We start from the raw sequence: 25,654 nt of genomic DNA, 5'->3' as shown, positions 1-25,654 counted from the left end.
GGCGGCGGCGTGGCGGACGGTGAGTCAGCATCGCGCTGCAGCTCCAGGTGCGCTGCGGGCAGGTGGGATCGGGAGGACTTCTAGGTGCTGCGCGCCGGACCTGGCTCCAGTGCGGCAAGGTCGTTCGTGCTTTTAGAGGTTGCAGAGCTAGAGGATGCAGCTACTCCCCTTTTAAAAACGTGCGCCTCACGTGCCTCTGTCAGCGCCTGTCTTCCGCCTGCTGCCCTGCTCCCCGAACCCCCCGCGCCCCGGCCTCCCGCGTTCCCAAACTCCCGCCCGCACCCCGCAATCCCGCCTGTCGCCCGGCCTCCAGGCCCGTGCCCGTGGGCAGCTTTCTCCCAGGGGCCTGCAGTTGCTCAGGGGTTGACCCTGATGGCTGTCCCCCGGGATCTCTTGGTGGAGTGGGCCTTGTCCCCTCGTGAGGACTGGGCGTTGGGGAGGTCGCCTGACCAGGGGGGTGAGTTTCTCTCCTCACATTTAGGGATGAAGCTGGGGGACTTGCAATCTGGGGAAGTGGCTATTCCGGACCGGCCTTTAGCCCGTGCGGGTCTGCCGTTTGTCCCCTTTGCCCTGCTCCCGTGTGTCCCGAGCGCAGGGTCGGGACGGCTGTCACTCTGGGAGCAGGCCAGGCCAGGGCCATTACTCAGCAGCTTCGGGCTCCTTTCTCACGACCGCTGGACGGCCCGGTCAGCCGCACAGTGCCACCCACTCGCCTGCTTATGTAATTGCTCACCTAGTTCCGGGGCTTGCGCCCCCCTCCCCCAAAGGTGATCTATCTGGAACGGGGCGTTTTGGAGATTTGGGGCTTGTCTTGGGGGTGGTGAGGTGTGCAGTGAGAGAAGCTCTTCAGATGAGGGGTCCTTACTGGGCACCCTGGGGAGGGGGTGGTGGGGGCTGTCCCTCCCCACCGTGGGAACATCCTGGGGGCTGTCCCAGGGTCCCTTCCAGAGTAAGGCCAGCGCCACCCCTCCCAGGTCCTCCACTTTGAAACGAGGTCCATTGCTGAACATCTCTGCCCAAGGTAACCTCGAGGGGCTGGTACAGCTCCCAAGTGAGTGTCGGGGCTGGGATGGATGTCTTCATATGACTTGAGCTGAAGGGTACTATGGCTGGTAAGGTCAGGGCTTGAGCGAGAGTGAGTCTCTGCCCCAGTTTGGCCCCATCCCCTGGGGGCCCCAGGCTGTGCCAGGAGCAGGTTGGATGGGAGGACGGGTGAGGGCGGAGCGTCTTGGTGCTGAGTCACAGGCAGGAGTCACATCGCTTAGGGTGAGAAGGGAAGAGGTTCCTGGGGCCGGTGTTCCCTTTTCAGTCATCCCTCATACGGTTGTTCAGGAGTTGTTTCTAAAACTCTGCCAAGTGTCGGCTGCTGTGCTCAAGAGCCTCAGACTTGACCTGACTCAGGACTGCCCGGGGCCGAGGGTTCAGTCCAGACAGCCGGACTGTTGTGGGTGGGGACACCCTCTGCTGAGTGGCAGGCAGTTGTATGGTGAGCTCCATTCACACCAGCAGGAGCAGGGCAGAGGCTCTTCCGAGCAGGGCTTTGGAGGCTGAGCAGGAGTAGCCAGGACTGTTCCTAGCGGACGGAGCTAGAAGAAGACTGAGGCTGCTGCAGATGGGGGAGCAGCGATGGCAGGCTAGCCAGGGTCGGTGTCACAGAACACCACTCCCAGGGCGTTGAGGGGCAGCTTGCAAGCAGGGTACGGGCGGATGGGTAAATAGACAGCGGGGAAGCCTCGTGCTTCTGTTCCCGGGCCCTCACGGCAGTGGTTTCTTTACCTGAGCAGTGTTGAAATGGTGTCCTGGGGGTGACAGCAATGCAGGGAACTGCCTGACGCCTGCCGGTACAGCCACAGGGGCCAGCAGAGGCGGAACGTTCTAGAAGCTGGCGCATATGCCCAGGCGGGCAGGTGTGACCCAGGGCTCCAGTGGCACTTGGAGGAGGCGCTGTGCCAGGTGTCCCGTCCCGGGCTAGCATCCTTGGGGGCCAGATGGGAGGAAGAGGGATGGAGGGCCTAGGGGTGTGGGGGTTGTCAGGGACAGATACGTCAGATACCAGGTAGGGCAGGGCTCAGCCACAGAGACCCTACCTGTGCCGAGGGAGGAATCACCCGAGACCCTGTGTGCTCTCCTCTTGGGCCCCACAGCTGTCTCCCCAGGAAGCTGAGCTGGGACTCAGGTCGGGGAGGCAGCCAGGTGCACTGGGCCCCCAGGGCCCCCTGGTCACTCCTTTCCTGAGTCGGCTGCTGATGCTGTGGGGGTTTCAAACTCCAGTCTCAGGGTCTGGGGCTGACCGGCTGCCCTGAAAGGAGCCCCTGGGGTTGCTCCTGCTCCACATTGGGTCCTGGGCTTGGGGAGGGGCCTGCATGGTGGTGGGGGTGAGGGTGGGCGCTGAGCTGGGTGCTGGGGACTCTCAGGAGGGAGCCCGAGGGAGGAGGAGGTGGGACGCAGGTGGGGGGCGCTCCCTGCTGGGCCTGCAGACCGGTGTGGGCTGCCCTGGCCTGCAGGAAAGGGTTGTGGGTTGACTCGGGGGGGTGAGGGGCTCACCAAGCCGAGGCTTCTCCGTTCGTGTAACGGGCAAGCTGGGGTGCAGCACGTCCTCCCAGTACCAAGGTGGGCATAGCCAGCCTCGGGCAACACCACACCCTCTGAGCCGCGGTGGCGCTGAAACTGTGGGCCAGAAGGTTCTAGAAGGTAGCTGCGTGGCCCTGCTCCGTGCCCAGGGCTGGAAAGGAACAGCTGGGGACACAGCGTCCTCAAAGGAACACGTGTGTCCTTCGCTACTCTGGAAGGGGCACCGCGAGTCTGGGGTCTGATGTCGTGGTTCCGGTCAGCCGCCGTGGGGTCTGGGTTTGTGGCTTCAGCATTCAGCACGGCTGTAACCTGAAGACCTGTCTGCGGCCTGTCTAGACCGTGTGCGTTCTCTGGAAAATGTTCTTTTCATAGTCAGGTGTTGTCTCTGGTCAGGTTTAACGAACAGTGAGAAAGGCAAGGTTATTGGAGCATGAGGAGAGCCGGCTGGTGGGCGCCGGGCCGAGACGTGCTCATCACAAGGGTGGAATGAGGCCCACTGACTCGAGGACCTGTCGGTGCTGCCGTGGCGGCCCCACTGGGTGTGTCGGGAAGATGCTTTCCCAGGCACCCAGCAGCCCTGACTCTGGGCCTCCGTGACTGGCTGGAAAACACTGCTTGGGATCTTTTCAGGCGACCACAGTGGCAAGCCCCAAGCTCAAGCCAGGACGACCTCGCCGCTGGTCAGGTGACGCGAGGGTGCTGCATGTTTTGTTTGACAGGTTCGGCTTTAGACGTCCACCTTAGCGACATAAACATTGCATCCCTGGAGAGAGACCTAGAAGACCGAGAGAAGAGTGAACTTGGGCCGACAAGTAAGATGCTGGATGCTCAACGCTTTCTGCTGCCTCTCGTCGCTTTTCCACGAATTGACGTGGGGCATGCCGGCTAGCGGGGGTGGGAGGGTCTGTCTCTGGGCCCTTGCCCCTTTTTCTTGGCCTCACTGGTGCCCGCACTCTCCTGCTACCCTGTTGCCTGTGTGGCCGGCTGGCTTCTGTCCCCTCCTGATCTTAGTGGGAGTCAGAGGACCCATCCAGAGGGCCAGGCCTCAGCCTTCTTCCTCCACAAGAAAAAAACCAAAATCATATTTTCTGGCTGTATGTATGAAGACGAGTATGCTAACGTTTTAAATTAACACGTTTTTTCCAACCTCGAAGTTCATTTCTCCTCTGTGATTTTAAAAGAACTTAAACCACTTTAGGAGTCCCTGAAGGTGCTGAGACCCTGTGCCAAGGCCTGGCCAGCCAAAATCCCGCTGGAAAACGGCTGGTCTGTGGGGGGGGAGGTGGGTGCGTGCCGGGGCCCCAGCCCACCTCTCCCTGATGTGCCGCCCTCCACCCCCCGCTGCAGGTCAGAGGCTGCTGGGGGGCTCGGCGCCGGTCGCTATCCCAGGCCCCTTGACACGCTCGCCGTCCCTGCACTCGTCCTCGTCCTTGTCCACCTCCCCGCTCAGCTCGCTCTCCCAGTCCCTGTCGGGGCCACTGGTCTCCTCAGCCATGACACCCCCCCAGCAGCCCCCGCCACCCCCGAAGTCAGAGCCTGGGGCCCTGGGCTCCTCAGCTTCCTCATACAGCTCCTTAGGTGAGTGAGCAGGCGGACAGTGATTCTGTGTGGGCAGGTGGGTGGGTGGTGAGCTGGCGTGGGCAGGTCGGTGGGCGGGCGGGCAGACAGTGAGCCGGTGCAGGCGGGCGGGCAGGCAGTGAGCCGGTGTGGGCGGTGAGCTGGTACAGGTGGGTAGGCAGGCAGTGAGCTGGTGCACGTGGGGGGGCAGGCAGGGAGCTGGTGTGGGGGGGTGGGGAGGGAGGGACAGGGCCTGGAGACGCGAGAGGCGCCAGCTGCCTCCCACTGAGGTGAGGACATCCTTCCTGTTTTACAGGTGAGTTTCACAGGTGAGTAAACCAAGGCACAGAGGCTGCCCCCATGCACCACCAGGCGTGGACCTCCATGGTGCAGCCCCCCCATGCAGACCTCGTGGGTGCCAGGGCTCTAAGGCTTTCTGTCAAGCGTAGCCGTGAGCTGTAGTCCGTGTTAGCGTTTTAATCTGGTCGGTTTTCTGGTGTGGCCGGGCCTTCCACAGCAGCGCTGAGGCGGACACGGGGCTCACGGAGAAGCGAGACGGTGCCGCGCTCTTAAGTTGTTAGATGTTAAAAAACGTTTTTTCACATGGTTTATTTTAAACGATTGTTTCTAAATGTCTGTTTTAACTTCTGATGCCGTGGACATTATGTCGGTGGTGAAAGCACTTCAGAGTCCTCGGGGTGCGAGGGGGCCCTGAGACCAAACTGGAGGACTGTTGCCGTGTGTGACGCAGTCCCAGAGACGAAGCCTAATCTCCTTTTTCTTTAAACTCCACAAGCAGCCGGGCTGGGGAAGAGGCCTGGTGAGATCAAGGCGGGCGTCCGTGCAACCTGCCTTGGGGCCCCCACCCACGGCGGGTCCCCGAGACATGGGCGAGCTGAGCCAAAGGGGACCCCGTGTCATCTCCTGTCCCCGTCATCCTCGCAGGCTTAAATGGCGTCCCCGGGAGCATCTGGGACTTCGTTTCCGGCAGCTTCTCCCCCAGTCCCTCCCCCATCCTGGCTGCCGGGTCCACCTCCTCCAGCGGGAGCCCGAGCGGTGCGGAGCTGGCACGTGTCCGGCGGCAGCTCGACGAGGCCAAGCGCAGGATCCGGCAGTGGGAGGAGTCCTGGCAGCAGGTGAAGCAGGTGAGGGGGGGCACAGGGCAGGGGTGGGGGGGACGGCCTCCTGACCCTGCCCCCCTCGTGAGGCTCCCCCATCTGCCCCATTGTCCCCCCTCCCACCCCGTGCGGCCCATCTGCCCCACCGCCCGGCCCCCCACTGTGAGCCCCCATCTGCCTCACCGTCCCCGCACCCCCCGTGCGGCGCCCTCATCTGCCTCACTGCCTGCCCCACCATCCCCATCCCCCCGTGAGCCCCCCCACCTGCCCCCTCATCTGCTCCACCGCCCAGCTCCCCAGCCTCGTCTCCCGTGATTCCAGGCCTGTGATGCGTGGCAGCGGGAGGCCCAGGAGGCGAAGGAGCGGGCGCGGGTGGCTGACAGCGACCGGCAGCTGGCGCTGCAGCGGAAGGAGGAGGTGGAGGCACGGTGCCGGCAGCTGCAGGAGGAGCTGGAGGGCCTGGGGCTGGCGGCCGCGCTGCCCGTGCTGAGGAGCTGTGGCGACCTGGACACGGCGCCCCTGCCCACGCTGCACTCCCTGCAGAGCAGGCTGCGCCTGGGCCTGGAGGCCATCGATGGGGTGAGTCGCGGGGAGCACAGGTGGGTCGCCAGGCTGCGGTGGGATGTCTGAGGCCCCGAGGCCATCCAGTGCTGTGGCTTCCTCCCTTCCGTCCATTCAGCCTCCGCTTGTGTGGCTGGAGGCCCTGAGAGCGCGGCATCAGACGTGCCCCACACGGCCTCTCCCCACGCCGTGTCCTGGGATGGACGTCGCCACCACCTTCCCTCTGAAGGGGTCCCTCCTCCCGCCCACACTGTACCGTCCACAGCACATCTCCCAGGCATGGTTTATGTTGGGGTGTACCGGCTCCCATTCTCGCCTATCCGTTCTTCATCCTTTCAGATAGGCAGGTTGGCTAGGAACACCTATCGCCCCCAATCACCGCCGTATTGGCGCCAGAGCAGGGCCGGTCCCGCTGCCCCGCCCCACTGCGGGCTGCTCTCCAGGCGCTGGGCCGGTGCAGCCCCCGCTGGCACTGAGGCAGGCCGGCTCCTTCCCAGTGTCCAGGAGCCACGGGTCACAGGCCCACTCCCAGCCTGGCTGACGGGTCTGGCCCATCCCCTGGGTGTCCTGCCAACCACCCTGCCCTGCTGGCCTTGGGCTCGGCCTCCCAGGCTCCTGTCAAAGCCTGGCGATGTCCCCCCAACCCTGGTCACTATAGCCAGTGGACAGTTGTCCTCTGGAGGGGTCCTCCGTGGCCTCCCCGTTGCTGGGGGCCCGGGCACAGCCTCTGAGGTCAGGGTTGCGGTACACAGGCAGCGCCACCGTACCAACAGTGCTTCATCCCGCAGGTCATCATCCAGCTGCACGCAAAGCAGTGCCTGGCATGCCGGGAACGGGCCCGTGGCGCCGTCCCACGACCCTGTCCGCACCGCGTCCTCTGCGAGCCGTGTGCCGCCAGCGCGCCTGCCTGCCCCTACTGCAAGGGCCAGCCCGTACAGTGGTGACCCACCTCCTGGAGCCCAACCGACGTCGGAATGCGGCCGTGAGTGCGCCGACGACCCCTGCCGTGACGCCCCTGGGCGTTACTTACACCAGCGGTCTCGTGGTGTTCCCCCAAAACCTTCAGGTGTTCCCGCAGGTGGGCTCACCGTCTGGGGTGTGGCGCGCCTTCCCTCGGCTGCTGAGCGTGCGGTGGGCGCTGCAGTGCCGCCAGGGTTTGCAGTCATCCGACACTGCTGTTGGCCAGATCGCTAGGAGTCTTGAGTCTCGTACAAGCACTTTGTAAACTGAGGAGTTTAGTTAGATGTTAAAAATTGCTATAAGCTGCTTTGTAGATTTATGGTTTTTTTTTCCTTTAAATATGCGATAATACGAAGCTTTCTATGTGTACTGTGAACTTAAGATGTTTCCTATCAGTTGGCTTATTCATGGTATGGTAAATAGGTTAGATTTCATCTTCGGAAACTAGTACTTACCAGATGAGCATCTATCTAGTAGTGAGAAATGCTAGGGTTTTTAGTTTTCAAACTGAGTGCAAGCGGTATTTATAAGCAGAGGACGATTACTGAGGACACGCATACACTTAGGTGTGTGACTTACGGAAGGACTCGTTCTCGTGTGTGTACGCGCACGCCTGCTGGCGTTCTCTGCCCAGCACGTGACCTGGTGTCGCGACAGCTCTCGTGCAGCTACATGAGCCGAGGCCAATCCTTCCAAGTGCCTGTGCCTTGCAAAAGTGAACAAGTCACTGGCTTTGTTTTCTTCCTTGAAAATAAGGCTTAGATCCTGATAGAAGCTCAGGCAGCAGAAGGATCGGGTGCTGGCATTTCAGTTTTCAGAAGCAGCTGTGTCTGAGCACACAGGTCCTCAGACCGGTCACAGGCAGCGGTGCTGTGTAACTACAGGGGGCCACGCTGAGGGTGCGTGGCCACCGTCCCCCAATCTGTGTGCAGCTGTTATGATCACAAGCTTATGTGTGACTGGCAAGGTGTCTGCAGAGAGAGGGCCCAGCCTGCCACCCTGCAGCCGGGAGGAGGGGCTGCCTCAGACTGTCGGCTGAGAGCGTGTGTAGGGGGGGTGACTTGAAATCTTCTCTGGTCTAGATTGGGACGTTTTCCCTAGAAACCTGGAATAAGTGAAAGATGTCTGTGGTTTACCCTGGCTTTCCACGGTTCTCCTGAGAAAACCTCAGAATCTGCCTGGGGTAGTGAGCACAGGTACCAGCCCCCGTGGCCGCCGAGTGACCGCTGACACATCTCTGCCCGCCCCCCGGCTTTGCCAAAGACTTTTAATAGCATTTTTTTTAAAGTGCAAAGTGACTAGGTAAGAATTTTTATCAGTGACCAAATGAGAATGTATTTAATATAGTAAGACGTTTCAAAACCTTTTCTAATGCAACCAAGCCGATAGACGAGTTCCATCGTTTATAAAGGAAGAGGACCCCCAACCTTCTGCAGCTAGCCCACCACTAAAGGTGACACCCGGCCTGGTTTTTAGTGAATCTACTTTGTTTTTAACGATAGTGATGATGATTTATTCGCTTAGTACTTAGAAACGACGTCTATTTTGTGCTACTGTTATCACTGTTTAAAATCCTTTATTTTTATTAATATTTATGCACTTGTTTCTCATTTTAGGCCTGTGGTCTTTGCTGGGATAACAGGACAGTGTTTAATATCTATAGCTAGACATTTTAAATTACAGAACAATTAAGAACAAGTGAGCTTTAGGTCTGTCTATAAGCTACCCTGGTCAGCTGGCTCTGGAATTCGGCCTCAAGAGGGCGCTGTGAGCACTGGGGTGCGAGGGAGACAGACTGCCCGGGCGGGTGTTTGGGGTGCCATCAGGGGCTGCTCCCACCCCACTTCCTGGCTGCGGGTGCTGGTTCTTCTGAGGTCGAAGCCTCTGAGGGATCCCATGACAGGACCCTTGTTATCCTCGTCACCTGTCATCCTGGGTGTTCCACATGGGTGGTAACGTGCCGTCACAGCGTCTAACGCTGGTCGGCTGAGACCCCGAATCTGCCTGGGTGCTTTGTGTGCATTAATTTAGGGAGGCCCTCAATGTGTAGGTTTGAGTACGTAGATGAAAATGTTATTTGAATGGACTCTTCTTAACCTGGAAGGTAGTATTTATAATGCATAATCATTTACCTGTAGTGAACTGTTTAAAATTGTTTGTTAACACTTATTTCAATTTTTTACACTAGAGCATTTTGCGATGGTTTACAGAACCCTGGAGTTATTTTTATCAGTACAGGGATCATTAAAAACCTTAAATCTTTGTTCCGTCTGCGTCACTGAGAACACAAGGTGGGGGGGGGGCTGGTTCCCGGAAGCCGGCTTCTGGCTGTAGTGTTTGCTGCGTGCACCATGGTCCTGACATGGGGTCTTGTCTCCTGGCCAGATCACGGAGTGTTCCTGTGCAGTCCCAGGTCACCATGCAGCTGTGCTGGGGGCCCGCGTGTAGGGGCTGCTTGGCCCAAGCGCTCAGAGCTGGAGGTCCCTGTGGAAACGTGGCTGCAGGTCACAAAGCAGCCCCCACGGCAGTTAGGATGCAGGCGCGGCCCCACCCCTCGCACCTGCCGCCTTTGCGTGGTGGATGCCGTGCTGGGTCAGCAGGGTTTGCAGCCTCTTCACTTCCTTGGACAGCTCCTTGTGTGCCTGATGTTCAAGGGGAGTCAGACACCCGCAGGGCGGCCAGCGTGCCCCCCACCCCTCTGTACCGGGAAGTGGCCCTGGCCCCCTCCACCAGTCCTTACCTGGCTGCAGCTCTCCAGGGTCTCAAACACCTGGCCCCACGAGACCCCTTCCTGCCAGGCAGAGTCGCTGTCCTCCGGGGCCCTCAAGTAGCCAGCCTCCTCAAAGAGCGCCCGCAGCCGCTTTGCATGGCCCTGGAGGCAGAGGAGGTGGCGGGAGTGCCCCGCGCCTGGATGGGGGGCACCGAGGAAGGGGGGTCGCCTGCCTGTGCTCACCTGGGGGGTAATAAGCTCCTCCGCCAGGTCCTGCTCCAGCTGGTCCCACCTCTGCTGCAGGGCCTCGGGCAGCACCGGGTACACTGTGGCCAAGGGCAGTGGCTCAGCTGAGGTCCCTCCCGCCCGTGTCCCCCGACAGTGTGCGCGTGGCCAGTGCACCCCAGCCAGCCTCCGCCTCGCCCCGTTTACTACTCCCAACACCGCGCAGGGGCAGCAGACCCAGCCCGGCCCCGTGTCCCACCTAGCAAGGCGTGGGGGTGGCAGACGAGCGGCGTCTCGAATGTCAGCGAGTACACACAGGTGCTGGGCTCCGACACCTGGGCTAGTCGGTCGCTCTTCCCGCACGTGAGCTCCACCTGGGGGCGGAGGCGTGGCTGGTGGGGGGCTGGGGGTCCTGGCTGCTTGCCCTCGCCCGCGGGGCCTCACCTTAGTCTGCCGGCTCCTGGAGCCACAGGAGTCACCGTCACGCATCCACATGCCCACGAAGCTGGAGTTGGCGATTTCCCACTCGTGCCAAATACTGATGGGGGGGGGCCAGGTGAGTATGAGGGTTGCCCCGGCTGCGGCTCACCTGAGTGCAGGAGCCTCAGGGCCACCCCAACCCCACCCGCAGCTCACCCCAGGATCCCGCTGTAGGCGTTCCAGCGGAAGGTCTGCTCATGCTGGGTGACGTTGTGGAAGGGGCAGAACTCGTACTTGTACCTGGGGGTGCACAGTGTAGTCAGGGGGGTCCCCGTGCCGCCCCACCATCCGCCCCGCGCCGCCCGCCCCACACTCACGTGGACTCCACCAGGCTGAAGCACTTGCCGGAGAGTCTCAGCAGGTGTCCGGGGCCTGCGGGGAGAGGGCGCGGTAAGGCCAGAGACCCAGGACGCATCATGTGGCAGGAGTTCCGAGTGAGGCTGTGCACACCCCCAGGGGCGTGAGCAGGATTAGCAGGTCCCCGATAGCCCAGGGGCCACGTGTGAGAAAGACAAGACAGAGGCCAGCACTGCCCCCGAGTAAAGGTACCCAAGGGCCCATGGGAGGGGGCACTGCCCCAGAACCTAACAGGCGCATTTGAAGACCCGTGGCTTCTGACCAACCTTGATGCAGGCCCCTCAGGGAGCCACTCAGAGCAGGACAGAGGTGGCCTCAGAGAACACTGCGGCCGCGCTCTGGGCAGGGCCTCGCCAGGCAGCCCCCCTGCACCTCACCCCACAGAGGGGTCCAGGAGGCCTCTGTGATTGGGGCGCACGGTTCTGAACCTGGCCGACACTTTTTAAAAAGCTCTTTGCCAGTAGTACTTTTTCTGTTCAAGGTGAAATAAAGGTGTTGAGTGACAGCTCCCCAGACACCCGGCCCCAAGCCCTGCCTCCCATTCAAACCAGAGAACAGAAACTGTCTGGGTGAGCCCCTTGCCCACTTGCTGGGCCCCCCAGGAGTAGAGCGGCAAGTGCCCTCGGCAGCCCTCTGGGTGCTGCCCACAGATATACGCTGCCCCATCCCTCCCACGAGCCCACTGCATGGGGGCCCCACCTCACCTCCAGAGCCTGGGCCAGCACTACGTCTGTGTGGATGGCCCGGACCCGGCCACCCACCCTTTCCCAGCTGATGCCCTGGGCGCCCGCCACCCACCCCTGCACAATGGCCTCTTGTCTTCAATCCCTGCAGCCGTGGGTATGCCCCACCCGTCTTCTGCACACCACAGCCCTGACACAGCGGAGTGTGAAACGGTCCCCCAGACACCCCACACGGGGACCCCTTGCCTCTGCTCCAGTACACACAGGCTGCTCACACTCAGGACAGTGAGCCCACGTGCTCATGCATGTGACAGGACGGGGTGCACACGCAGAGCAGGGTGTCCCTGCTCCTGTGCCATCAGCCCTGGCAGAGGACTGCTTGGGGACACACCTGGGCTGGGGCTCACACATCTGCACACAGCAGACACAGCTGGGGCTCACAGGTCCGCACACAGCAGACACACCTGGGCTGGGGCTCACAGGTCCGCACACAGCAGACACACCTGGGCTGGGGCTCACAGGTCCGCCCACAGCAGACACACCTGGGCTGGGGCTCACAGGTCTGCTCACAGCAGACACACCTTGACAAAAGGAACAGGACAAAGTGCCGTGGCCCGAGGTCAGCCTGGCCCAGCAAAGGGGCTCCAGCCAAGCAATGCAGGCCCAGGGTGGGCTCCCTCCTGCAAGGCATGGTGCTGGGGCCGCTGCTCCCCTCATCCAGCCTCTGCTCACTTCTGGCCCTCACACCTGCTGAGACTAGAGTGGGCCCCACACCCAGCCCTCGACCTGGACGTCAGACACAGTGCAGACGGCCAGCTTCCATGGCTGCCACCAGCGCCATCCCTCCCTCCTCCCACACCTTGACCCACTTGGGAGACAGGCGGCTGCCCTCAGCTCCTGCCTGTATCCCTGGCGATGTTCCTCGGGCCGAGGCCCTGTATTGTTTCTTGATGACATCCCCTTCCCTCCATCCCTTCCTGAAGGGCTGCCTGCTCCCCTCCCCACTCTCCACTGGCTGGTGTGGCCCCCCGCAACTGACTGTGCTCGCCTGGTCCCCAAGCCTATTTCCCACACCTCCTTATCCCGCCAGGCACTCTCGCCAGGGACCATACCCACCGCCCACCCACTGATAAGCCCTGAACCGACGACGCCAGCCTGAATCCCCACCCAGCACCAGCCTCCCGGGGCCAAAACGACATTCATGGCCGCCAACCAACTCAGTTCTGATCCTGGGTGTCTCGAGCCAGCAGCCCTGCAGCCATCTTCCGCCCAAGCAGACGTGGTGCGCCCGCCGCCCAAGCAACCACGCAGCGCGCTTGCCACCCAACAACAGCACAACACACAGCCTTCTCCAGTGCTCCTGGCCTTCCCCAGGTTAGGCCACGTGCTTGGCCACATGCTAGGCCACGTGCTTGGCCACATCCTAGGCCACAAAGCAAGTCTCAGTAAACTCAGAGAGAGGAAAACCACACCAAGTATTTTCTTCAACCACCAAACCAAAAAATCCTGTTGTCGCGGAATAGGTTCTGACTCATGGCAACCTCATGTGCTACAGAGGACAACGGCTCCACAGGGTTGTTTTGGCTGTAAGCTTGAAGGAAGGAGACAGCCTAGGCCCTTCTTCTGTGGAGCTACTAGGTGGGTTTGAACTGCCAATCTTTAGGTTAGTCGTAGAGCACAAACAACTTGGAACACCCAGGGACGTTCTCCAACCACAACGGAATGAAATTAGATACTAACAACAAAACTGTAAAGTACACAAACATGTAGAAATTAAACTCTTAGACAACCAATGAGTCAAGGAAGAAATCCAAAAGAAAACTCAGAAAACGCTTAAGAGTTGAAGGAAAATGGAAGCACAACATATCAAAACTTATGAGATACAACGAAAACAGTGCTCAAAGAGAAATTTATAGCTATAAATCAATAACTTTTCAACTTTAGGAACTAAAAAAAAAGGGCAAACCAAACCCAATGCAACCAGAAAGGAGATAAGAGCAGAGATTAATGAAACTAGAACAGAAAAACAGAATCAATGAAATCAAAAGTTGGTTTTCTTAAAAGATCACTAAAATCAACAAACCTTCAGTTAGACTGACAAAAAGAGAAGATGCAAATATCTAAAATCAGAAACGCAAGTGGGGACATCACAACCAACCCTACAGAAATAAACGGATCACAAGAGAACACTGTGAACAATTTATGCACCAACAAATTAATGTACATTAAAAGGACAGATTTCTAGAAACACACAAGATTCCTACACTGACTCAGGAAGAAAACATAACATCTCAACAAACCGTAACAAGTGAAGAGATCAAATCAGTAATCAAAAATCTCCCTCCCAAAAAAGAAGAGTCCTGGACCAGATGGCTTCACTGGGGAATTCTACCAAACGTTTATAGAAGTGACCCTGATCCTTCTCAAGCTTTTCCAAAAATAGAAGCAGAGGGAACACTTCCCTGACTCATTCTATGAGGTCAGCATTATTCTGATACCAAAACCAGACAAAGAAAACTACAGACCAATATCCCCTATGAATATACACACAAAAATCCTCAACGAAATACTAACAAACCAAACCCAAAAGCATATGAAAAGGATTATACACCAGGATCAAGTGGGATTTATCCCAGGAATGCAAGGGTGGTTCAACATTAGAAAATCAATCAACGTAATACACATTAAGAGAAAAAAAGAAAAGAACCCCATGATCATCTAAGTAGACAAAAGAAGGCATCAGACAAAAAAACACTCAACAAGCTAGGAATAGGGGAAATTCCCCAATATGTTAAAGGGCATTTATGAAAAACCCACAGCTAACATCATATTGAATGGAAAAAAACATCACCGCTGCTGTTCAATATTGTACTGGAAGTTCCAGCCACAGCAATAACAAAAGATAAAAGGTGTCTATATCAGGACAGAAGAAGTACAACTATCCCATTTTGCAGGCGACATGATCCTATGCATAGAAGACCCCGAAGAATCCACAAGAAAACTACAGACCTAATAAATGAACTCAGCGAGGTGGCAGGATGCAAGGTCAACACACAAAAATCAGTCAGGATTTATGCATCAGCAATGAGCACCAGGCAAAGGAAGTTAGGGAAACAATTTCATCTAAGAGAATAAAATACCTAGAAATAAATTAACCAAGACGTAAATTTAAAGACATGCACACTGAAAGCTATAAAGTATCACTGAATGAAATTAAAGAGGATCTAAATAAATGAACCAAGAGGCAGTCATTCAAACAGAACAGGGGATACTGCATGGCTTAAAATCAGGAATGGTGTGCATCAGGGTTGTATCCTTTCACCATACCTGTTCAATCAGTATGCTAAGCAAATAATCCGAGAAGTTAGACTATATGAAGAACGTGGAATCAGGATTGTTGGAAGACTCACTAACAACCTACAATATGCAGGTGACACAACCTTGCTTGCTGAAAGCGAAGAGGACTCGAAGCACTTACTAATGAAGAGCGAAGACTACAGCCTTCAGTATGGATTACACCTCACTATAAAGAAAACAAAAATCCTCACAACTGGACCAATAAGCAACATCGTGATAAACGGAGAAAAGATTGAAGTTGTCAAGGATTTCACTTTACTTGGGTCTACAATCAACACCCATGGAAGCAGCAGTCAAGAAATCAAATGATGTCCTGCACGGGGCAACTCTGCTGCAAAACATCTCTTTCAAGTGTTAAAAAGCAGAGAGATCACTTTGAGAACTAAAGTGCACCTGGCCCAAGCCATGGTGTTTTCAGTCGCCTCACATGCATATGAAAGCTGGACAATGAATAAGGAAGACTACAGAAGAATTGATACCTTTCAATTAGTGTTGGTGAAGAATATTGAAGATACTATGGACTGCCAGAAGAACGATCAAGTCTGTCTTGGAAGAAATACAGCCAGAGTGCTCCTTGCATGCAAGGACGGCGAGACTTCGTCTCACATACTGTGGATGTGTTATCAGGAGGAGTCCCTGGAGGACATCAAGCTTGGTAAGATAAAGGGTCAGCGAAAAAGGGGAAGACCTTCGATGAGACAGACTGACACAGTGGCTGCAACAATGGGGTCAAACATAGTAATGACCGCGAGGATGGTGCTGGAGCAGGCAGTGTTTCGTTCTGTTGTACGTGGGGTTGCTATGAGTCGGAACCGACTGGATGGCACCTAACAGCAACAAATAAACTGAAGAACATTCTGTGTTCATGGACTGAAAGATTTAATGTTGTTAAGATATCAACACTACCTGAAGCCATCTATAGATTCAATGCGATACCCACTGTCACGGATTGAACTACGCCCCCCAAAAAATGTGCGTATCAATTTGGCTGGGTCATGATTCCCAGTATTGTATGATTGTGTACCATTCTGTAATCTCATGTGATTTCCTTATGTGTTATAAACTCTACAATGTAATAAAATGGATTAGCAGCAGTTATACTGATGAGGTCTATAAGATTAGTGTCTTAAGCCAATCTCTTTTGAGATATAAAAGAAGCGAGCAGACACACACAGGAACCTCACACCACCAAGAAAGCAGTGCTGGGAGCAGAACGCGTCCTTTGGACCTGAGGTTCCTACGCTGAGATGCTCCCAGACCAAGGGAAGACTGATGACAAGGACCTTCCTCCAGAGCCAACAGAGAAGACAAAGCCTTCCTCTGGAGCTGATGACCTGAATTTGGACTTGTAGCTTACTGGACTGTGAGAAAATAAACTTCTCTTTGTTAAAGCCATCCACTTGTGGTATTTCTGTTACAGCAGCACTAGATGACTAAGACACTCATCAAAATTCCAATAGCTTTCTTTGCAGAAATGGAAAAGCTAATCCTCAAAATTATATGGAACTGCAAGGGACTCCAAATAGGTAAATCAATCTTGAAAAAAAAGAAAAAAAGAACAGTAAGATTACACTTTTGATCTCAAAACATACTATAAAGTTACAGTAATCAAGACAGTCTGGTACCGGTACAAGAACAGACATATAGACCAATGGGATAGAAACCAGAGTTCAGAAATAAGCCTATACATCTATGGTAAAATGGTTTTTGACAAGGCTGCTAAGACCATCCAATGTGGCAAACCAGTTTCTTCAATAAATAGGCTGGACAACTAGATTTCCACAAACGAAAGAATGGACCTGGGCCCACACCTCATACCATATACAGAAACTAACTCAAAACGGACCAAAGACCCAACATAAAAATTAAAACCATAAAAATCTTAGCAGAAAACATAAGGGTAATGCTTCGGTATCTAGTTTTTACGAGTGAGTGTTTAGATATTACACGAAAAGCACAGCAAAAAAGACAAATAAATGGGACTTCATCAAAATTAAAAACTTGTGTTCACCAAAGGACTTTATCAACAAAGTAAAGAGCCAACCTACAGATTGGAAAAAGAATTTTGGGAACCCTATATGTGTGTGGCACTGCGGTTAAGAGCTTGACTGCTAACCAAAAGGTCAGCAGTTCGAATCTACCAGCCGCTCCTTGGAAACCCTATGGGGCATTTCTACTCTGTCCTATAGGGTCACTGTGAATTGGAATCAACTCCACGACAACAGGTTTTTTTTGTTTTTTGTTTTTGTATATCTGAGAAGAGTTTAATATCTAGAATATATAAAGATGTCCTACAACTTAGCAACAAAAAGACAAACAACCCAATCAAAAAACTGGCAGAGGACTTGAACAGACATTTCAATGAAAAAGAAATACAAATGGCCAACAAACAGATGAAAAGATGGTCCACATCATCAGGGAAATGCAAAGGAAGATTAAATGTCACTTCACCCTCGCTAAAAGGGCTATGATTAAAAAAGGAAAGCGAAAGGTGCCGGCGAGGTTATGCAAAAATTGGAACTCTCATCCACTGCTGGTGGGATTGTAAAATGGGCAGCCGGTGTAAAACTGTGTGGCAGTTCCTCCAAAAGTTAAACACAGAATTACCATATGATCCAGCAATTCCACTCCTACGTGTATACCCAAAAGAAGTGAAAGCAGAAATGCAAACATATACTTATACACCAGTGTTCACTGCAGCACTATTAACAATGGCCAAAAGGTGGAAACAACCCAAATGTCCATCAACCAATAAATGGATGCACAAAACGTGGTATATCCAACAATGAAATATTAGCCACAAAGCAAAATGAAATCCTGACACATACTACGATATGAACCTTGAAAACATTATGCTTGCAGTGCAGTGAATTACTTAATATGTCCCTTCTAGCCAAAGTCTTTGTCTCCCACCTAATGACTGGGAATGGGGAACCTGAGGTCAAGAAGGGAGAGTGTTGACATATCGTGGGGTTGGCAACCAATGTCACAAAACAGTGGGGTTATGCAAATGAGGTGCTTGTAGCCCATCAATGGGATTGGACAGCTTGCTAATAATGTAAATAAGGTGCATGTGGGGATGGGACCATGCAAATAAGGTATATGGAACCCTAACAAGGGACTGGTCAGTTCTGCCATCCTGCTAGGCTTAAGAGAGAGAGAATTCCAAAGCAAAGAAGGGACCTGACTACCACCAAGAAGAGATGGGAGTAGAACACATCCTTTGGACTTGGGATCCCTCCGCTGAGACCCTCCTAGACCCAGGAGACAGAGAGAGACAGCTCTAACACCACAGATGCCAAGTCAGCCAGAAGCAGCAGCAAAAAAACAGTGGCAGCAGAACCAGGAGCCTGGCAGGAGATGGTAAGGTGGGCTTCCAGGCCCTTGGAGCAAGAAAGCTGAGTGCCTCTGGGCAGGAGGCTTGATGGCTGAGTAGGGTGGCTCTGGGCACTTACTGATGGAGCTAGGCTTGCCTACGCACAGAGCTAGAGCTGAGAGCCTTCGGGCCGAGGCTTACTGGCTGAGAGGGGTGCCTGCAGGCACTTCTGGGCAGAGCTACAAGAGCTTTGTAACACTTGCCCGAGCAGGGCCGAGAGACCAGGGAGAGAGACCTGCCTACACCACGGCTAAGAAGAGGCTGTCCTGATGGAAGAACTGTATCCTGAGCATTCCTGAACCTGAATTGTAACTTGTTACTTTCCTAATAAACCCTGTGAGTATGGTGAGTTCTGTGTGGCCCTTGCAACGAATTATCGAACCCAGCAGAGAAGTAGAGAGAGCTCTGGGGTAGGGGTGGGGGGGCTGGTGTCAGAATTGGCAAAAAGATTGGAGAGAGGAGGCATGCCTGACCCCTGCCTCATAGGAATCAGCCTTGGACTGTTGATCTTGACTCTCCTCCCTCCTTGTGAAGTTAGAGGAGGTCAGACGCCCCCACCACGCCATTTTTACAATGCTCTGTGAAGCAAGACACAAAACGACAAATACTGGATGACCCCACTTATGTGAAATATCTAGAATAGGCAAATTCAGAGACAGAAAGCAGAGTAAAGGTTACCAGTAGCTGGGGGGTAAGAGACAGGAGCCCTGGTCGCACAGTGGTTAAGTGCTCGGCTGCTAACCCAAAGTTTGACAGTTCGAGCCCACCAGCTGCTCTGAGGGAGAAAAATGTGAGTCTGCTTCCAGAAAGATTACAGCCTTGGACCCATAAAACAAAGTAAGACTAACTGGGCACACCAGCCCAGGGGCAAGGACGGGAAGGCGGGAGGGGACAGCAAAGCTGGGAATGGGGAACCCGAGGTCAAGAAGGGAGAGTGTTGACGTATCGTGGGGTTGGCAACCAATGTCACAAAACAGTATGTGTACTAATTGTTTAATGAGAAACTAGCTTGCTCTGTAAACCTTCATCTAAAGTAAAAAATAAAAAAAAGACTACAGCCTTGGAAACCCTGTGGGGTGGTTTTCTTCTGACCTATAGGGTTGCTCTGAGTCGGAATGGGGGGAGGGAGTTTGAGAGGAAACGGGGAGTTATTACTTAATGGGGGGGGGACTAGGTTTTGGAACTAGAGAATGGTGATGGCTGCACAACACGGCAAAACTACTTAATGCCACTGAGCAGTACACTGGAACGTGCGTAAAATGGCCAATTTTATTACACGTTTTTATAATAAAAAACGGTCACTTCTAGGAAGCACGAAGGACAGGGAAGCGGACAAAGACGTTTTTGCTGTAGGGATTTGATACGTGAACCAAATAAATGCTTTCACGTGTTCAGAACTAACATAAAAGAGACAGCATAAGCTGCTGAAACTGAAAACAAAGAAAAATAAAGGAAGCAGCTGCATAAACTAACAGCCCAGCAGCGGGGCGGTGTCAGAACTCGTAAAAGGCTGGAGAGTGGAGGTGTGTCTGACCTCCACCTCACAGGGATCAGCTTGGGGCTGATCTTGATGACGCTACCATTACTGCTACTCTTAGTCCTATTTTACAGAAGGGAACATCCTCCGCCTGACGAAGGGCATTGACGAAAACCCACCCATCACCTGTCTGTCATATTGTGGTGGCCTGGGTGTGGCTGTGATGCTGGAAGCTGTGCCACTGGTTCTTCAAATACCAACAGGGTCACCGTGGTGGACAGGTTTCAGCAGAGCTTCCAGATTAAGACAGACTAGGAAGAAAGGCCTGGTGATCTACTTCCAAAAACCAGCCAATGAAAACCCTCTGGACCACAACAGAACATTACCCCAGATAGAGCTGGAAGATAATCCTTTACGCTGAAAGGCACTCAAGCTACACAGTGCCCACAACAATGGACTCGAGCCTGCCAAAGACCATGAGTGTGGGGCAGGACTGGGCAATTTTCGTTGTTGTACACAGGGTCGCCATGGGAGGGAGTCAGCTTGACGGTAGCTGGCGACGACAGCACAGACCCACAGCGACATCAGACTTAAAGCGGAGGGACTGACTGCTCCACCTAAGATGAGAAACAAACAGGGACATCCACTCTCACCGCTTCTGTCCGCCACTGCACAGGGTGCCCTCGGCAGGGAAACCAGGCTAGAAAAGTATACAGATTGGAAAGGGAAAAATAAAACTGTCTTTATTCCAGCTAAGATGAAGCAGGAGCAATGAACAAAATCCAGAATGTGGAAAACAAACAATTCAGTTTCTTCAACAACTAAATTGCAAGGGGAAAAAAACCCAACATATTACAAAAAACTTAAAGTACATGCAAGCATATGCAATGTGCAAACTTTAGACATGGGCTCTATTCAAAATAATTCATGAGACAAACAGAAAAATCTAAACCCTGAGGGGATTTGTGTTGCATGTAAGGAATTACTGCTTTGTGTCTAAGTGCGATGGTGATACTGTGTCTATGCCCTTGGGAGACACATACCAGATATTTACAAATAAAGGACGTGTTGGAGAGTAGCAGTAATGGTAGCGTCATCAAGATCAGCCCCAAGCTGATCCCTGTGAGGTGGAGGTCAGACACACCTCCACTCTCCAGCCTTTTACGAGTTCTGACGCCGCCCTGCTGCTGGGCTGTTAGTTTGTGCAGCTGCTTCCTTTATTTTTCTTTGTTTTCAGTTTCAGCAGCTTATGCTGTCTCTTTTATGTTAGTTCTGAACATGTGAAAGCATTTATTCGGTTCACATATCAAATCCCTACAGCAAAAACGTCTTTGTCCGCTTCCCTGTCCTTCATGCTTCCTTAAGTCACCGGTGGCAGGGAGAAACCGGAAGTAGAAAATAAAATTGGCCTTTGGTTGAGAATTGGGGAAGCCAGGTGAACGTACTTGGGGCTTTATCAAACCCTTCTCTCCACGTTTGTATAAGCTTGAAATTGTCCACAACACAAAAATTTAAAGAGCCAAAGAAAACCAAAAGCAAGCACTAAAACTGAGCACAAGGAGAAACCAATGGCCCAGACCACATGTCAGATGGGTAACAAGTAGAGAAAAGGATCCTGTGGTCAGGTGTGACCTCAGTGTGTTGACAGTCAGCTTGGTGGGGCAAATTCCAGAGAATAATGGGGAAAACCTCAAGCCTCACCCAGTCATTTCCCTGATGATAGTGATACTGCCATTATCATCTTGAAGCTATTTTATATGAATAACGGGACAAAATCAGTACGTATATTTGTTATTAAGGAACCCAGCTTTTCAGTGTTAGAGGAAAAAAAAAAAAAAGACAAATAGAAAATAAAACAAAAATCCTGTAATGTGAAATTTCAACTAGAAATTTAAAGCCATGTGTATTTCATACATTCTTCCAGTTTACATGTGTCATGGATTGAACTGTGTCCCCCAAAAATATCTGTCAGCTTGGCTAGGTCAGGATTCCCAGTATTGTATAATTGTCTACCATCTTGTAATCTGATGTGATTTCCCCAAGTGTTGTAAACCCTATCATTACGATGTAATAAGATGAATTAGCAGCAGTTACACTGATGAGATCTACAAGATTAAATTATGTCTTAAAGCAATCTCTTTGGAGATATAAAAGAGAGACGTGAGCAGAGACACATGGGAACCTCACACCACCAAGAAAGCAGTGCCGGGAGCAGAGCGCATCCTTCGGACCCGAGGTTCCTGTGCTGAGATGCTCCCAGACCAAGGGAACACTGATGCACCACAAGGCCCTTCCCCCAGAGCTGACACAGAAAGCTTCCCCTGGAGCTGATGCCTGAATTTGGACTTGTAGCCTACTGGACTGTGAGAGAATAAACTTCTCTGTCTTAAAGCCATCCACTTGCCGTATTTCTGTTACAGCAGCACTAGATGACTAAGACAGCATGCATACGTGTGTGTATGTGTGTATGCGTGTGTGTGTGTATGTGTGTATGCGTGTGTGTATGTGTGCTGCATGTGTGTGTGAGTGTGGGTGTGCTTTTTATTTTGAAATACTTATAGACTCACAAGTGGCAAAACAAATGCGGAAAGGTCCCATGTCCCCTTCCCCCAGCTTCCCCCCATGGTAACATCTTGCATGATGTCAGCACGGGGCCGACTGACACTGGCACAGTCTGATGAACAGGCCGCACCTGGATTTCACCAGTTTTTATACGTGCTCAGCAGGAAGAAAAGCACTACGCTGTATACAGTGACACGCACGGATCTCAAGGACACGCGCTGAGTGCTCCCACACACCCACACAGGTGAACCCTGGAGACACGCGGAGCAGAACAAGCCAGTGGCAAAAGGACAAACACGGTATGAATCCACGTTTGTGAGATAAATTAACATACAGAACCCAAAGATTATCAGTGGTTACTAGGGGTGGGGGGAGGGGAGAGTATTCGTTAATGGTGGTAGAATGATCTGGAAAAACCAAGGATGGTTGTACAACCTGAAAAATGTCACTAATGTCACTAAGTCATACACATAGAAATTGTTGAAATGGCGTATTTTGTTATGTTTATTTTCACCACAATTAAAAACAAAAAGTGTGCTGAGAGAGGGAAGCAAACCCAGGAATGTGTGCTGTACAGCTCCATTCACCTGAAGTCCACACACAACAAAACTCCTCAGCAGTGACAGAAATCAGAAAGTGATGGGGGGGGTGGTCATCAGGGGCACAGGGAACTTTCTGGGTGATGGGACTGTTCTCGATCTCGTTTTGGGTGATGATTACACAGATGTGCTCAACTATCAAACCTCATCATCATCAAAGTGAACCCAAGTGAACCCCTCAGACCTATTATTTTATTGTACTTCAATTACACCTCAATCAAAAGCTCTGTTTACATCTGAGCCTAGAATGATATCCAAAAAGCAAAGAGAGGGAGGCGGTGAACAGGGCCCTCTTCTTAACAGGGACCTCCTGCTAATAAATGCAGAAAGAAGGAGAGAAAGAGAAATCCAGCGCTTTCTACCCCCATTGCAGTAACACCGAGTCCTGAGCCACTTGCTCGGGGCCAGGGCTTTGCCTCCCAGACACCATGCTAACTGCAGAGAAAAAAACCACTTTCAAAGTGGCTAGAACCCCGTCAGCGTCAACCACGTGACCAACCGTAGCTTGTTGGGCCACTTGGCATTCAGTGTCTTCTGATGTGATATGAAAAAGGTCCCAAGGTGGCACAGACAGTTTGCACTGGACTACTAACCTAAAGGTTGGCAGATCGAACCCACCCTGCAGTTCCACAGAAGAAAGGCCTGATGACCTGCTCCACTGAAGATTATAGCCAAGAGAACCCTGAGGAGTACAGCTGTGCTCTGTAACACTAGCTCACCCTGAGACAGAACTGACTTGATGGCGAGGGATTTGGTTTTGATTTGGAGGCGATGTGATCTGCAGCTCACAGCCTCACCTTTACGACATATTCTCACCCAAACTGTTACACCTGGCACTAAGCATGCTTCCAGGCCTACTTTCCCATTTACGGGAAATAGTGGGGAAAGTGGAACAAGCCAAATGACATCGTGAACAAACAAACAAATCCAGAATGCCAGACATTCTGTGAGACAATAGGCCTGGACATCTCAAAAGTCAATGTCATGAAGTTGGGGGAAAAAAGAAAAAGAGGGGGGAGGGGGCTTTCCAGATTAAAAAGATGAAAGAGACAGAATCAGCCAAACCCATGTGTGATCCTTGAGCCTGGTTTGAGGATGGGTGGGGAGAGCAGTAAAAGGCATTCTAGACACAACTCAATTAGACATGGATTAATTACACTACAAAATTAGTATTAACTTTGTGGGGATAGGAGATGCATACTGGGGTAAAGTGTCACCACAGCTGCAACTTGCTTTCAAATGGTTCAGCAAAATAAAAACGTAAACAGAAAAATAAAGCAACCGTAGCAGAGTACTGCTGTACTGAAGTGCAGAATAGGCCGGCGTTGAGCCTCCCGGGGTTTCAGGTTTTCTGGGTAATAGTTCTCACGATACCAATCTGAATAGAATCATTTGAAGTCCACATGTTGTTGCTGTTAGTTGCCACGGAGTTGATTCTGACTCATGACAATCCTGTGTGTGCAGAGTAGAACTGCTCCACAGGGTTTCCAAGGCTGTGACCTTTCAGAAGCAGATCTCCAGGCCCGTCTTCCAAGGTGCCTCTGGATAGGTTCCAACTGCCAACCTGTTGGCTAGTAGTCCAACGTTTAACCATCTGCACCCCCCAGGGACTTGTAACGCCTGTATAAGGGCCTATCGACAAGACCCTTCATTACCTGGCCCCTTCATCTCTGACCTCACCTCCTGCTGCCCCCTGCAAGTCCCCTCCGCCCTGGTATCCTTCCTCAAGACCTCTGGATACGCCCTTCCCTGCACCCCCTCCCTCCACATACCCACATCCCTTGCTCCCTCTCCTCCCTCAGTTCTTTGCTCAAATGTCACCTTCTCACTGAGACTTTCACTGGCCACCCTTAAAACGGTAAGCCCCAAAACAACACTCTCACACACTCCCTTTCCCCTTTCTCTGCTTTACGCACCTACACGGCAGTTATGACCACGGGCAGTCTACTATTTTACCCACCTCATTATTTATAATTCGCCCCCCTCCCCCCATTAGACTGTGAGTTCCAGAGAACAAGCACTTTATGTTCCATTCACTTCTGCCTCCCCAGCACAGTGGAATTCAATAAGTAATTCCTACATTCAGTACTCATTCAACATTTAAAACGCACATAATCTGTGACCCAGCAATCCACTTCTGGGATTCGGCTTTAGGGAACCACTCACACACGTGTACAAACAACGTTCTCTGAAGCCCTGTTTCTAGAGACCCAGAAACGTAAACAACCAGTGCTTGACAACAGGAGTACGCAGACCATCCCGGGAATACTAGCAGAAGCTGGACAAAATGAAGACCTACACCCACTACGCTGAGGAGTTCCAAGGCACACTCAGTCGTATAGCATTACTGTTTTGAGAAAAAAGACAAAGACCACAAAAACCCCTACCCATTTTCCACTTGCACCCCTCTGCACGGGAAAACACAAAATTACATCTGCGAAGACAAACACCAAGAGAAAGAAAGGACTAAGTCCAGGGTAATTATTTTAACTTGGTACGACACGTTCTGGAGTGCTACCGCATAATTAAAAACTACCCCCGCCCGGCCAGGATTCTGCACTCACCAGATACAGGCGAGGGGTCCCTCTTGGGCTGGAGGCGACCGGTCTGGGGCAGGAACGGGTTGTTCAGCCTACAAGAAGCGAGAGGGTCAGTCGTGAGCGGGGCGCTGGGCCGCCCCTCCTCCCTGTGCCGCGCCGCCCGCAAGTCCACTCACCCGAACGTGTTGGGCTCCTCCACCACCTTCATCTTGGCGGCCCCTGCGGGCCCCGGCCCTAGGAGGAAAGAGGCGGTGAGGGGTGGGCGGGGAAGCCCAGGTGTGGGCAGCGCGGAAACGGAGAAGCGCAGGGGACGGGGCGGGTAGGGGAGCGTGAGGGGACACGGAAGGCCTGGGCAGCGGGGAGCGCGGGCGGCCGGCCACTAACCGCGCGCCGCGAACCCGAGGAGCAGCAGGAAGCACGCCAACACAGCCGCCATCTCCCCAGGGCCGGCCCGGGTCACGTGAGCGCGGGCCTCGAGGTCACGTGAACGCCGGAAGCGGAAGTGGAGTTCGGCGCGTGCG

General features: G+C 53.2%; 2 protein-coding genes across 2 annotated transcripts in view; one reads left to right on the top strand and one right to left on the bottom strand.

Moving 5' to 3' along the window:
- The window catches only part of UNKL (unk like zinc finger), a 33,028-nt gene extending 24,887 nt beyond the window's left edge, over positions 1–8,141 (top strand). Inside the window, exons 11-15 of the mRNA XM_023728544.1 lie at positions 3,291–3,383; positions 3,919–4,149; positions 5,074–5,273; positions 5,568–5,825; positions 6,596–8,141. Of these exons, the coding sequence (XP_023584312.1) occupies positions 3,291–3,383; positions 3,919–4,149; positions 5,074–5,273; positions 5,568–5,825; positions 6,596–6,751 (938 nt within the window). The 3' untranslated portion in view covers positions 6,752–8,141. The remainder of the gene's footprint in view (positions 1–3,290; positions 3,384–3,918; positions 4,150–5,073; positions 5,274–5,567; positions 5,826–6,595) is intronic.
- A 118-nt stretch (positions 8,142–8,259) lies between these two features.
- On the bottom strand, positions 8,260–25,587 carry GNPTG (N-acetylglucosamine-1-phosphate transferase subunit gamma). The gene is made up of 11 exons (XM_012554579.2): positions 25,518–25,587; positions 25,310–25,367; positions 25,158–25,225; positions 10,500–10,554; positions 10,339–10,422; positions 10,147–10,240; positions 9,962–10,076; positions 9,721–9,803; positions 9,508–9,639; positions 9,328–9,409; positions 8,260–9,251 (listed from the first exon to the last, which is right to left on the bottom strand). The coding sequence occupies exons 1-11, from the start codon at positions 25,567–25,569 to the stop codon at positions 9,154–9,156; spliced, it is 921 nt and encodes a 306-aa protein (XP_012410033.1). The 5' UTR covers positions 25,570–25,587; the 3' UTR covers positions 8,260–9,153.
- Between the last annotated feature and the right edge of the window lie 67 nt (positions 25,588–25,654).

This window comes from Trichechus manatus, unplaced genomic scaffold (assembly GCF_000243295.1).
Source record: "Trichechus manatus latirostris isolate Lorelei unplaced genomic scaffold, TriManLat1.0 scaffold00024, whole genome shotgun sequence".
Lineage (NCBI taxonomy): Eukaryota > Metazoa > Chordata > Mammalia > Sirenia > Trichechidae > Trichechus > Trichechus manatus.
This window is presented reverse-complemented; position numbering and strand designations above follow the sequence as displayed.